Genomic DNA, 12,900 nt, shown 5'->3' on the forward strand with positions numbered 1-12,900 from the left:
AGGAGCGAAGGGTTTGGACCCGGCATCTAGTGTTCCTACTATTAGGACTTCCATCTGAGGGACAGGCCCCCAAAACACCTGGCTCTGAAAGTCAGTGGGGCTTATGTCCATGAGACCCACCAGAATCTAGCAAACAAAGAAACAGTTTGTAAAGGTTTGCAAGGACTCATTATGACTATACCTGAGCCTCTGGGCCGAGGCAACAGACATAAACGTCCTTCTCCCAGTTTCTCCCTTAAAGAGGCCTGTTTTTTTAAAAAAAATTTTATTGAAGTATATAGTTGGTTTACAATGTTGTATTAGTTTCTAGTGTACAGCAAAGTGATTCAGTTATACCTGTAAGTATATACATATTCTTTTTCAAATTTTTTTCCATTATAGGTTATTGCAAGGTAATGAATGCAGTTCCCTCTACTATACAGTAGGACCTTGTCATTTATCTGTTTTATATATAGTAGTATGTATCTGTTAATCCCAAGCTCCTAATTTATCCATGCCCCTCCTTCCACTTTGGTAACCGTGAGTTTGTTTTCTATGTCTGTGAGTCTGTTTCTGTTTTGTAAATAAGTTCATTTGTATCATACTTTTAGATTCCACATATAAGTGATACATATGATATTTGTCTTTCTCTGTTTTTCTCTGACTTCACTTAGTATGATAATCTCTAGGTCCATCCATGTTGTTGCAAATGGCATTATTTCATTCTTTTTTATGGCTGAGAAATATTCCATTGTATATATGTACCACATCTTCTTTATCCACTTATCTGCCAGTGGACACTTAGGTTGCTTCCATGTCTTGGCTGTTGTGAATAGTGCTGCTATGAACATTGGGGTGCATGTATCTTTTTGAATTAGAGTTTTGTCCAGATATGTGCCCAGGAGTGGGATAGCTGGATCGTATGGTAGCTGTATTTTTAAGTTGTTTTTTTTTTTTAGCTGCTCCACTCAGCTTGCGGGATCTTAGCTCCTTGACCAGGGATAGAACCCAGGCCGCCGGCAGTGGAAACATGGAGTCCTAACCACTGGACCACCAGGGAATTCCCTCTGTTTTTAGTTTGTTAAGGAGCCTCCATACTGTTCTCCATAGTGGCTGTATCAATTTACATTCCCACCAACAGTGCAAGAGGGTTCCCTTTTCTCCTCACCCTCTCCAGCATTTATTATTTGTAGACTCTTTGATGATGGCCATTCTGACTAGTGTGAGGTAATACCTCATTGTGGTTTTGGTTTGCATTTCTCTAATAATTAGCGATGTTGAGCATATTTTCATGTGTCTGTTGGCCATCTGTATGTCTTCTTTGGAGAAATGTCTATTTAAGTCTTCTCCCATTTTTTGATTGGGTTGTTTGTTTTTAAAGAGGCCTACTTTCAACCTGAGGGTCAGACTCCTAATTTAACATACATCTAGGAACTGACTGCAATTCTGCCTGAGACTGGGGAGGCTGGAAGCACCATCTACACATCCCCCCTCTGATATCTCTCTGAAAGGAGCTTTTGCACATATCTAGAACCCTGGCCTTTGTGACTGCCATGCAGAGGATACACCCCCTTGATCTGGTGGCCAGCAGGTCTTGCATTTGTGGGCCCCACTGGACTGTAGCAAACAAAGAAACAGTTATTAACTGGCTATCCTGTATGGCTCAGTGCAGAGAGAGCAGACAGAAACACTAGCTCCCATTCTCTCCCTGAAAGAGGTCTGCTTGCCACTGCCTGAACATCCAGCTTCCCATCACTGTGCCTCTAGGTGCTGACTGAGACCCTCCCCTTTGGTACACTGACAAGTCATGGTACCCCCTCACAACTGGGAGACAATAAGCACAAAGAAGGCAATTTGAGAGACAACCAAGAGCTAAGCCTGGGCTGAAAGATAAGATTTATCTTCTACAAGAGACCACTCTGTGAATACTGGGAGGATATGGCTGTTTTATCTAATTCACAGAAACCAACATGGAGAATTAAGGGAAATGAAGAAAGAAAGGAGTGTGTTCCAAACAGAAGAACAAGATAAAACTCCAGAAACAAACCCCAGTGAAATGGAGATAAGTGATTTACCTGTAAAGAGTTCAAAATAATGGTCATAAAGATGCTCACTGAGGTCAGGAAAACAATGCATGAATAAAGTAAGAATTTGCATGGAGAGAGAGAGAGTTTAAGAAAGTACTAAACAGGGATTCCCTGGTGGCGCAGTGGTTGAGAGTCCGCCTGCCGATGCAGGGGACACGGGTTCGTGCCCTGGTCTGGGAAGATCCCGGATGCCGCGGAGCGGCTGGGCCCGTGAGCCATGGCTGCTGAGCCTGCGTGTCCGGAGCCTGTGCTCCACAACAGGGGAGGCCACAGCAGTGAGAGGCCTGTGTACCGCAAAAAAAACAAATTTATAGGATGCAACAAAAACAGTTCTAAGAGGGAAGTTGATAGCAATAAACATCTACATTAAACAAAAATAAAGAGTGCAAATGCACAACCTAACTTTACGTTTCAAGGAACTAGAAAAAGAACAAATGAAACCCAGGTTAGTAGAAGGAAAGAAATAACAAAGATCAGAGCATAAATAACATAGAGACTAAAAAGAAAATAGAAAATATCAATGAAACTAAGACGTGGTTTTTTGAAAAGATAAACAAAATAGACTAACCTTTAGTTAGACTTACCAATAAAAAAAAAAAAGAGAGGACTCAAAATTAGAAATGAAAGAGGAGACATTACAATTGATACCACAGAAATACAAAGGATCATGAGAGACTACAGGCATACTTTGGAGATATTGCAGGTTCAGTTCCAGACCATCACAATATAGCGAATATTGAAATAAGATGAGTCACACAAATTTTTTGGTGTCCCACTGCATATAAAAGTTATGTTTACACTATGCTGTAGTCTAAGTGTGCAATAGTATTATGTCTAAAAAAGTGTACACACCTTAATTAAAAAATACTTTCTTGCTAAAAATGCTAACCATCTTCTGAGCTTTCAGCGAGTTGTAGCAGTAACATCAAAAATCACTGATCACAGATCATCATAACATTAATAATAACAAAAAAGTTTGAAGTATTGTGAGAATTACCAAAATGTGACACAAAGACATGAAGTGAGCAGATGCCATTGGAAAAAATGGCTCTGATAGACTTGCTCAAGGCAGGGTTGCCACACCCTTATTAAAAACGCAACATCGGGGCTTCCCTGGTGGCGCAGTGGTTTAGAGTCCGCCTGCCGATGCAGGGGACGCAGGTTCGTGCCCCGGTCCGAGAAGATCCCACATGCCGCGGAGCGTCTGGGCCCATGAGCCATGGCCACTGAGCCTGCGCGTCCAGAGCCTGTGCTCTGCAACGGGAGAGGCCACAACAGTGAAAGGCCCGCGTACCACAAAAAAAAAAAACAAAAAAAAACGCAACATCGGGCTTCCCTGGTGGCGCAGTGGTTGAGAGTCCGCCTGCCGATGCGGGGGACGTGGGTTCGTGCCCCGGTCCGGGAGGATCCCACATGCCGCGGAGTGGCTGGGCCCGTGAGCCATGGCCGCTGGGCCTGCGCGTCCAGGGCCTGTGCTCCGCAGCGGGAGAGGCCGCAGCAGTGAGAGGCCCGCGTACCGCAAAAAAAAAAAAACAAAAAAAAAAAACGCAACATCTGTGAAGCACAATAAAGCAAAGTGCAATAAAACAAGGTATGTCTCTACTATGAACAATTATATACCAACAAAATGGACAGCCTAGAATAAATGAATAAACTTCTAAAAACATACAACCTACCAAGACCAAATCATGAAGAAACAGAAAATTTGAACAGAATTACTAGTAAGGAGATTGAATCCGTAAAAAAACAATAAAGCTCCCAAAGAAAATCCAGGACCAGATGACTTCACTGATGAATTCTAACAAACATTTTAAGGAGAATTGTTTCAATCCTCTCAAACTCTTCTAAAAAATAGAAGAGCTGGGAACACTTCCAAACTCATCTTATGAGGTCAGCATTACCCTAACACCAAAACCAGAAAAGAACACTACAAGAAAAGAAAATTACAGGCCAATATCCCTTAACATAGATGCAAAAATCCTCAAGGAAATATTAGCAATCTAAATTCAACAATACATTAAAAGGAGCATATACCATCATCAAGTGGGTTTTATTCCACAAATGCAAGGATGGTTCACCATCTGCAAATCAGTCAATATGATCCACCACATTAACAAAATGAAGGATAAAAATTATATGATCCTCTCAAGAGATGCAGAAAAAGCATTTGATAAAATTCAATATCCACTTATGACAAAAACTCTCAACAAAGTGGGTATAGAGGGAATGTACCTCAACATAATAAGGCCATATATAAAAAGTTCACAGCTAACATCATACTCAATGGTGAAAGCTGAATGCTTCTCGTCTAAGATCAGGAACAAGACAAGGATGCCCACTTTTGCTACCTTTATTCAACATAGTACTGGAAGTCCTAGCCAGAGCAATGAGGCAAGAAAAATAAATAAAACACATCCAAATCAGAAAGAAAGGAGTAAACCTGACTCTATTTGCATATAACATGATATTATAGATAGAAAACTGTAAAGATTCCACCAAAAACCTGTTAGAACTAATCAACAAATTCAGTAAAGTTGTAGGATACAAAATCAATATAAAAAAATCAGTTGTGGTTCTATTCTGTGGTTGTTAGAATCTATGTGGTTCTAACAACAAACTGTCAGAAAAAGAAAACAATCCCATTTACAATTGCATCATAAAGAATAAAATACCTAAGAATAAATAACCGAGGAGGAGAAAAATCTCTACACTGAAAAGTATAAGACATTGATGAAAGAAAATGACTAAGACACAAATAAATGGAAAGAATTTATGTCTTCATGGATTGGAAGAATTAATATTGTTAAAATGTCCATATCATTTAAAGCAATATATAGATTCAAGGCAATCTCTATCAAAATTCAAATGGCACTTTTCACAGAAATAGAAAAAAAAAAAAACCCTAAAATTTGTATGGCACATAAAAGACACTAAATAGGACCACATCACACTGAAAGCTTTTGCACAGCCAAGGAAGCTATCAACAAAATGAAAAGGTAACCTATGGAATAGGAGGAAATATTCACAAATCATGTATCCAACATATATAAAGAACTCATACAACTCAATAGCAAAAAAACACCCAGCTAATCTGGTTAAAAAATGGGCAGAGGAAGTGGACAGACGTTTTTGTTAGAAGACCCTCAAATGACCAACAGGTAGATGAAAGACGCTCAACATCACTAATCATTAGTGAAATGTAAATCAAACCCACAATGAGGGAATTTGCTGGCCATCCAGTGGTTAGGACGCCACACTTTCACTGCCAAGGGCACAGGTTCAATCCCTGGTTGGGAAACTAGGATCCTGCATGCCGCATGGCCAAAAAAAAAAAAAAAAACCACAATGAGGTATTACCTCACACCTGTTAGAATGACTGTCATTAAAAAGACAAAAGATAATGAGTGTTGGTGAGGATGTGGACAAAAGGGAATCCTTGTGCACTGTTGAAGGGAATATAAAACGGTATGGCTACTATGGAAATCAGTATAGAGGTTCCTCAAAAAATTAAAAATAGCACTACCATATAATCCAGGAATTCTACTTCTGGGTGTATATCTGAAGGAAACAAAATCAGTATCTCAAAGAGATGTCTTCAGCCCCATGTTTATTGCAGCATTATTTACAGTAACCAAGACATGGAAACAACTTAAGTGTCCATTGATGGATGACTGAATAAAGAAAATATGGCATATACAGTTGACCTTTGAACAATGTGGAGGTTAGGGGCACCGACTCCCTGTGCAGTTGAAAATCCGAGTATAACTTTTGTCTCCCCCAAAACTTAACTGCTAATAGCCTACTGTTAACCAGAAGCCTTACTGATAACATAAACAGTTCATTAACACATATTTTGTATGTTATATGTATTACATATGGTATTCTTAAAGTAAACTTAGCATAAAGAAAATGCTATTAAGAAAATTATAAGTAAAATAAAATACATTTACGGTACTATACTGTATTTATCGGTGCTGTAAATTTCCATTGCCTGTTTACATGATGAATCATCTGTCAGCACCTACACCAATATTGTCTTACATGTTACGAAACACTGTAGGTGTTATATGTATTACTAACACTACACATCAAAAATGAAAAGATGGGAAAGTCCCTGGCAGTCCAGTGGTTAGGACTTGGTGCTGTCACTGCCGTGGGCCTGAGTTCAATCCCTGGTCAGGGAACTAAGATCCTGCAAACCGTGTGGTGAGCCAAAATAATAATAATGAAAAAGAAATTCATATTTACTTATAACGATTCCTGCACTGATAATGAAGAAGCAACAATATGACTGCTTTATGATAGCTTAGTGTTAAGTGATATGATTGCTCTTCATGTTAGCCTAGTCTATTTATATATATACTTTTATAATTTTTAAAAATATTTATTTATTTGGCTGCACTGGGTCTTAGTTGCGGCAGGCGGGCTCCTTAGTTGCGGCTCGCCGGCTCCTTAGTTGTGGCATGCAAACTCTTAGTTGTGGCATGCATGTGGGATCTAGTTCCCTGACCAGGTATCGAACCCAGACCCCATGCATTGGGAGCATGGCGTCTTAACTACTTCTCCACCGGGGAAGTCCCTAGCCTATATATTAATGAATGAATCGGTATAAAAATGTTATGGCATACAGCATTACAGTCATGTTCGTAATACAATATCGGAAAAATTGTTATTTTTTTACAAAAGTGGTGACAGGCTGATATGCAATTTCTCCAATTACAGTAGAGAGGCATACAGTATGGTAATGTAATTCTTTGAAAGCAAAATTATAAAACAGTAAGAAAACTAAACATTATTAATTTTATATTAAATGTCACTCACCTTATGCCTACATGAGGATAGACTATCCACTTCAATACAAGTCTTGCACACAATGCTCTACACCAGGGGTTCTCAACCCTGGGCTGCACAGAGGAAGTGAGTGGCGGGCAAGCCAGCGAAACTTCATCTGTATTTACAGCCGCTCCCCATAGCTCGCATTACTGCCTGAGCTCCACCTCCTGTCAAATAGGCAACAGCATTAGATTATCGTAGGAGCGGCAACCCAAACCCTACTGTGAACTGTGCCTGCGAGGAATCTAGGTTGCTTGCTCCTTCTGAGAATCTAATGCCTGATGATGAGGTGGAGCTGAGGCGGTGATGCTCGCGCTGGGGAGCTGCCGCAGACACAGATTCTCGTTAGCAGAGAGGTTTGACTGCACAGAGACCATAATAAACAATTGCTTGCAGACTCATATCAAAACCCTATCAGTGAGCGGCAAGTGAAAACAAGCTCAGGGCTCCCACTCATTCTGCATTATGGTGAGTTGTATAATTATTTCATTATATATTGCAATGTAATGCACAATAAATGTAATGTGCTCAAATTATCCCTAAACCATCCCTCCCCTCCTCCCCCCGGCCCCTGGCCCATGGAAAAATTGTCTTCCACGAAACTGGTCCCTGGTGCCAAAAAGGTTGGGGACCACTGGTCTACATGATGAATACGTAGGTGATGATGACGGTGACACAAAAACATCTCATACAGTTAGATTTTCACACGAAGATACACACATACGCAGGAGATAAGTTTATTAACTGTAGGACATGATGATGGTTTACTATTTGTTAAGTAGAAGTAGATCATCATAAAGGTCTTCATCCTTGTCGTCTTCGGGTTGAGGAGGCTGAGGAGAGAGAGGAGGAGAGGTTGGTCTTGCTCTCTCAGGTAGCAGAGCCGGGAGAGGTAGAGGCAGGAGAGGTAGGCACCCTTGGTGTAATTTTACAGAAATACATCATAATTTATCTCTGACTTTTTTGCTTCTTGTCTCTAAAAATGTTTCTATATGGTGCCAACCCTTCTTCCGCCATTTGCTTTAGTTTCAGTGCTTGTATCATAGAAGGATCCATGTCATAAAAGAAGTCAAAAGCAGTGTTGAATAATTGGAACTCTCCTGCCAGATTGTTCCATGTCAATTTGGTTTCTGTCACTGCTTCTTCTGTGTCTTCTTCCTCATCGTGTGGCTCTGGTTGGAAGTGCTCGTCTACATCAGATCCTCTTCTGGGAATTCCTCGGGCATGGTGCCTATTAGCTCTTGAATTTCTCCAAGATCCATATCTTAAAACCCTTCACCTCCCACCTCTTTTGCCATGTCCACATCTCTTTCATGATTTCCTCGGTTGGCTCTGTTGTAAAGTCAGACACACAACATCTAGACACAGTTTTCTCTAGCAGGAATTTATTGTTTCAGGCTTGATGGCTTTCACGGCTTTTTCTCTAACAATGATGGCATTTTCAGTGGTGCAATCCTTCCAGACTTTCATGATGTTCTCTCTGTGGGTGTTCTCTTCCATAGCGTTGACAATCCTTTCCATAGGGTACTGTGTGTAATGAGCCTTAAAGGTCCTTATGACCCCCGCAATCTAGAGGCTGAATTAGATGTTTGGGGGCAAGTAGACTACTTCAGCGCCTTCAGTGTTGAACTCATGGGGCTCTGGGTGGCTAGGGGCGTTGTCCAGTATCAAAAGAACCCAAGGCAGTCCCTTACGGGCAAGGTACTTTTTGTCTTCAGGGACAAAGCATCGATGAAACCAATCCAGAAAAAGTTACTCATTGTCCAGACCTTCTTGTACAACCAAAAGACAGCTGTGTTTATCTTTTCCCTTCAAGGCTAGTTAGCAGCTTTACAGGTACGGGCAGTCCTGATCATAAATCTGTTGCTGAACCCAAGTTGGTGTGCCCGATTCCCAATGAGGCCCCATATATTTTATGCATTCATGACATACCTAACTTTTTCTTATTTTTCAGTATTTTTAGGCTATGCAGTTCGTCTGCGAGGTTTTTCAAATTGTCACAAATCTCCAAAATTTTTTCCAAATATTTATTGAACAAAATCCATGTGTAAGTGGACCTGTGTAGTTCAAACCCACGTTGTCCAAGGGTCAACTGTATATATACAATATTATTCAACCATAAAAAAGAAATAAATCCTGCCATTTGTGACAACATGAATGCCCTTTCAGGGCATTATGTTGAGTGAAATAAGTCAGGCAAATTCTGTATAATCTCACTTATACGTGGAATCTGAAAAAAAAAAAACAACCAAACTCGGAAACAGAGAAGAGACTGGTGTTTGCCAGAGGCGGGGGTAGGGAGTGGGAGAAATGAGTGAAGGTGGTCAGGAGGTACAGACTTCCAGTTATAACATAAATAAGTTCTGGGGATGTAATGTCCAAGATGGTGACTATAGTTACCAATACAGGTTTCCCCACTATCTGAAAATAGAGCATTCCTGTGAAACCTTTTGCAAGCTCAGATTGTGTAAAGTGAAGAAGCTATTAACTTAGGGACACATCTTGCAAACAGATGCACAGAATAAATGGAGATAAAGCACAGATGCTCACAGACACAGTTCAAAGCTATGATGGCTTGATGGTGAGATGCTGAGCGTAGTTTCTGGGGAAAGAGCTTGGCAGTTCCACTCTGCTTGCTTGGGGTTCAAGCCACCCCTGTAAGAGCTTGCTACCAAACAAACTCTGATGCTATTTTTGCTTTTCACCTTTTTTCATAAAAGCAAAAATCCTCTTCAGATTTCTTTCAGTTAGTGAAAACAGGTGCTAATGCAGGTCTTTGGTAAGAGTGAAGTGGCATAAAGTGAACTTTCAAAAAGTGGGGGCTACCTGGACTCTATTATATATTTGAAAGTTGCTAAGAGAGATCTTTATTTAATTAATTATTTATTTTTTTATTGGAGTATAATTGCTTTACAATGTTGTGTTAGTTTCTGCTGTACAATGAAGTGAATCAGCTCTATGTATACATATATCCCCTCCCTCTTGGACCTCCCTCCCACCCTCCCACCCATCCCACCCATCTAGGTCGTCACTGAGCACAGACCTAATCTTCCTGTGCTTTATAGCATGTTCCTGCTAGCTATCTATTTTACAAATGGTAGTGTATTTATGTCACTCCTAATCTCCCAATTCATCCCACCCTCCCCTTGCCCACTGTGTCCACATGTCCGTTCTCTACATCTACGTCTCTATTCCTGCCCCACAAATAGGTTCATCTGTACCGTTTTTCTAGATTCCACATATATGCATTAATATATTATATTTGTTTTTCTCTTTCTGGCTTACTTCACTCTGTATGACAGACTCTAGGTCCATCCACATCTCGAGAGTAGATCTTCAAAGTTCTCATCACAGGAAAAAAACTTTAGTAACTGTGTGAGCTGATGGATGTTAACTGAACTTATCGTGGTACTCGTATTACAATAAATACATATATCTAATTGTGATGTTGTACACCTGAAACTAATACAGTGTTATATATCAACAATATCTCAATAAAACTGGGGGGGGCGCCTCTCAAAACTCAATAATAAGAAGATAAACAACCCAATTTTCAAAGGCAAAAGATGCAGCAGACATACTACCAAAGAATATGTAGGATGTCATACAAGCATCTGAAAGGATACAATTGCAAATTAAAACCATGATGAGATATAATATGCCTCTTGGAATGGCTAAAATTAAAAATTCTCATCCTACCAAGCGTTGGTGAGGACATGGTACAACTAATTCTCATACACTGCCAATAGGAATATAAAGTGATACACCCTCTTTGGAGAACAGTTGGCACTTTCTTAAAAAGTGACACAGACACCCCCCATAGGAGTGAGGTATGCTACTCCTTGGTATTTATTCAAGGAATCTGAACTCATACATCCAAACCACGACTTTTATACCAATGTTCATAGCAACTTTATTTGTAGGATCCCCAAAGTAGAAACAATCCAAATTCTATCAACAGGTGGATGAATTGAAATGTTGTGTTATATCTATATAATAGACTACTCCCCAGCAATTAAAGGGAATGAACTGCTGATAATAGGCATACCTTCTTTTACTGCATTTCTCTATATTGTGCTTCACATATATTGCATTTTTTATAAACTGAAGTGTTGTGAAAACCCTGCCTCGAGGGAGTCTGTCGGCGCCATTTTTCCAAAAGTGTTTGCTTACTTTGTGTCTCTGTGTCACATATTGGTAATTCTTACAATATTTCGATTATTCAATAATTATTTAAATTATTATTATATTTGATACGGTGGTCTGTGATCAGTGATCTTTGATGTTATTACTACAATTCACTGAAGGCTCAGATGATGGTTAGCATTTTTTAGCAAGAGTGTATTTTTTTTTTTAAGAGTGTATTTTTTGATTAAGGTACGTACATTGTTTTCTTAGGTATAACGCTATTGCACACTTACCAGACTACAATATAGTGTAAACATAATGCTTATATGCACCAGGAAACCATAAAGTAGAAAAAAATGGCTGGCATACAAATAATCAGGTCCTCAGCTGCACTAGCCTCACTTCAAATGCAGCTGAGGACCACCCTACTGAACAGCGCCAAGGAATATTTCCATCATGCAGAAAGTTCCCTTGGAAGACACTGCTCTAAGGACCTCCACTCCTGATTGATAGTAAGACTTACCTTTTATGAAATTATATTTCCTACACACTTTCCTGTTGGCCACTTTCCCTTGATTACATTTTTTTAAAAATATTTATTTTTATTTTGGGCTGCGTCGGGTCTTCATTGCTGCTACGCGCGGGCTTTCTCTAGTTGCGGAGAGCGGGGGCTACTCTTTGTTGCGGTGCGCGGGCTTCTCATTGTGGTGGCTTCCCTTGGTGCGGAGCACGGGCTCTAGGTGCGTGGGCTTCAGTAGTTGTGGCACGTGGGCTCAATAGTTGGGGCTCACGGGCTCTAGAGCGCAGGATCAGTCGTTGTGGCGCACGGGCTTAGCTGCTGCTCCGCAGCGTGTGGAATCTTCCCAGACCAGGGCTCGAACCCGTGTCCCCTGCCTTGGCAGGCGGATTCTTAACAACTGCGCCACCAGGGAAGTCCCTCCCTCGATTACATTTTGTTTTGTTGTAAGACAAACACGTATTTTCTTTTTAAGGTGTGCATGGATCAACATCATTGTCTTTATTTTGTTTTACAGTTGTTTTTTCCGCAATGATATTTGAGACTATCACAAATCAAGATCTGCCTGTGATCAAGTGTGTTTTAATCAACCATAGAAACAATGATTCATCAGTGGGGACATCATCATCGAATCCCTTGGTAAAGTAATATTAAAATGACAACTTTAGCAATTTTCTCTAGAGACCATACTTTGTAAGCTATTGACACCTGCCATGGCTTATGGGCTTTTCTTTTTTGTGTATTTAAGTATACTATGTACTCATATCTGGTACAGATGAGCATCTCTACTCATTGCTACCTGGCACTCCATTCCGTCAAGAGCCTTGTTCTCTTTGGGTTTAGATTCAGGAAGGACAGTGATACTAGAATGAGTAAGAAACAGGAATTTCCCTTTCTCCTTAAAAAGAAGCCAGGCTTCTCTCTCAAGCCTGAATCCCTAATTTCCAACTGTCTCCTGGATTTAGGTAAGTAGATTTTTCCATCTGCTCATTGAGACACACCTGTATAATTTATTTCATTTCTATTTCCCCAAGCATCTTCTTGTTTTAATGGATTTCTGTTTATGGCCCTGTCTAGTTCCTAGGCTTGAAAGCTCAGCCTCGTTTTGGACTGCTTCCTCTCCCTTGCCCTCACATTCAGTCAGTTACCAAGTCTTGTCAATTTCCTTTCTTTCCTAGTTCTCCTGTAACCACCTCATATTCCCTAGTCCCCCTGCCACTTCCCTAATTCCAGCCCTCATAGTCACAATAATATCGTAAGTGGCTTCTTCCTTCTACAGTTCAGCTCACGTAGGGCTGCCACATGGGTCTTCCTGAAGCAGGGCTACATCCTTTACAGCCCGGCTTGGTCTTCCCA

The 12,900-nt window shown here is 40.4% G+C and overlaps 1 protein-coding gene across 1 annotated transcript in view; it reads left to right on the forward strand.

Moving 5' to 3' along the window:
- Positions 1-12,900, forward strand: part of FLT3 (fms related receptor tyrosine kinase 3) — a 76,461-nt gene that overhangs the window by 13,729 nt on the left and 49,832 nt on the right. Inside the window, exon 2 of the mRNA XM_022574542.3 lies at positions 12,062-12,183. Coding sequence (XP_022430250.1) covers positions 12,062-12,183 — 122 coding nt within the window. The remainder of the gene's footprint in view (positions 1-12,061; positions 12,184-12,900) is intronic.

Source organism: Delphinapterus leucas, chromosome 18 (genome assembly GCF_059928025.1).
Source record: "Delphinapterus leucas isolate spDelLeu-1000000601 "Yukka" chromosome 18, BTC_Dleu_Yukka2, whole genome shotgun sequence".
NCBI classification, from domain to species: Eukaryota; Metazoa; Chordata; class Mammalia; order Artiodactyla; family Monodontidae; genus Delphinapterus; species Delphinapterus leucas.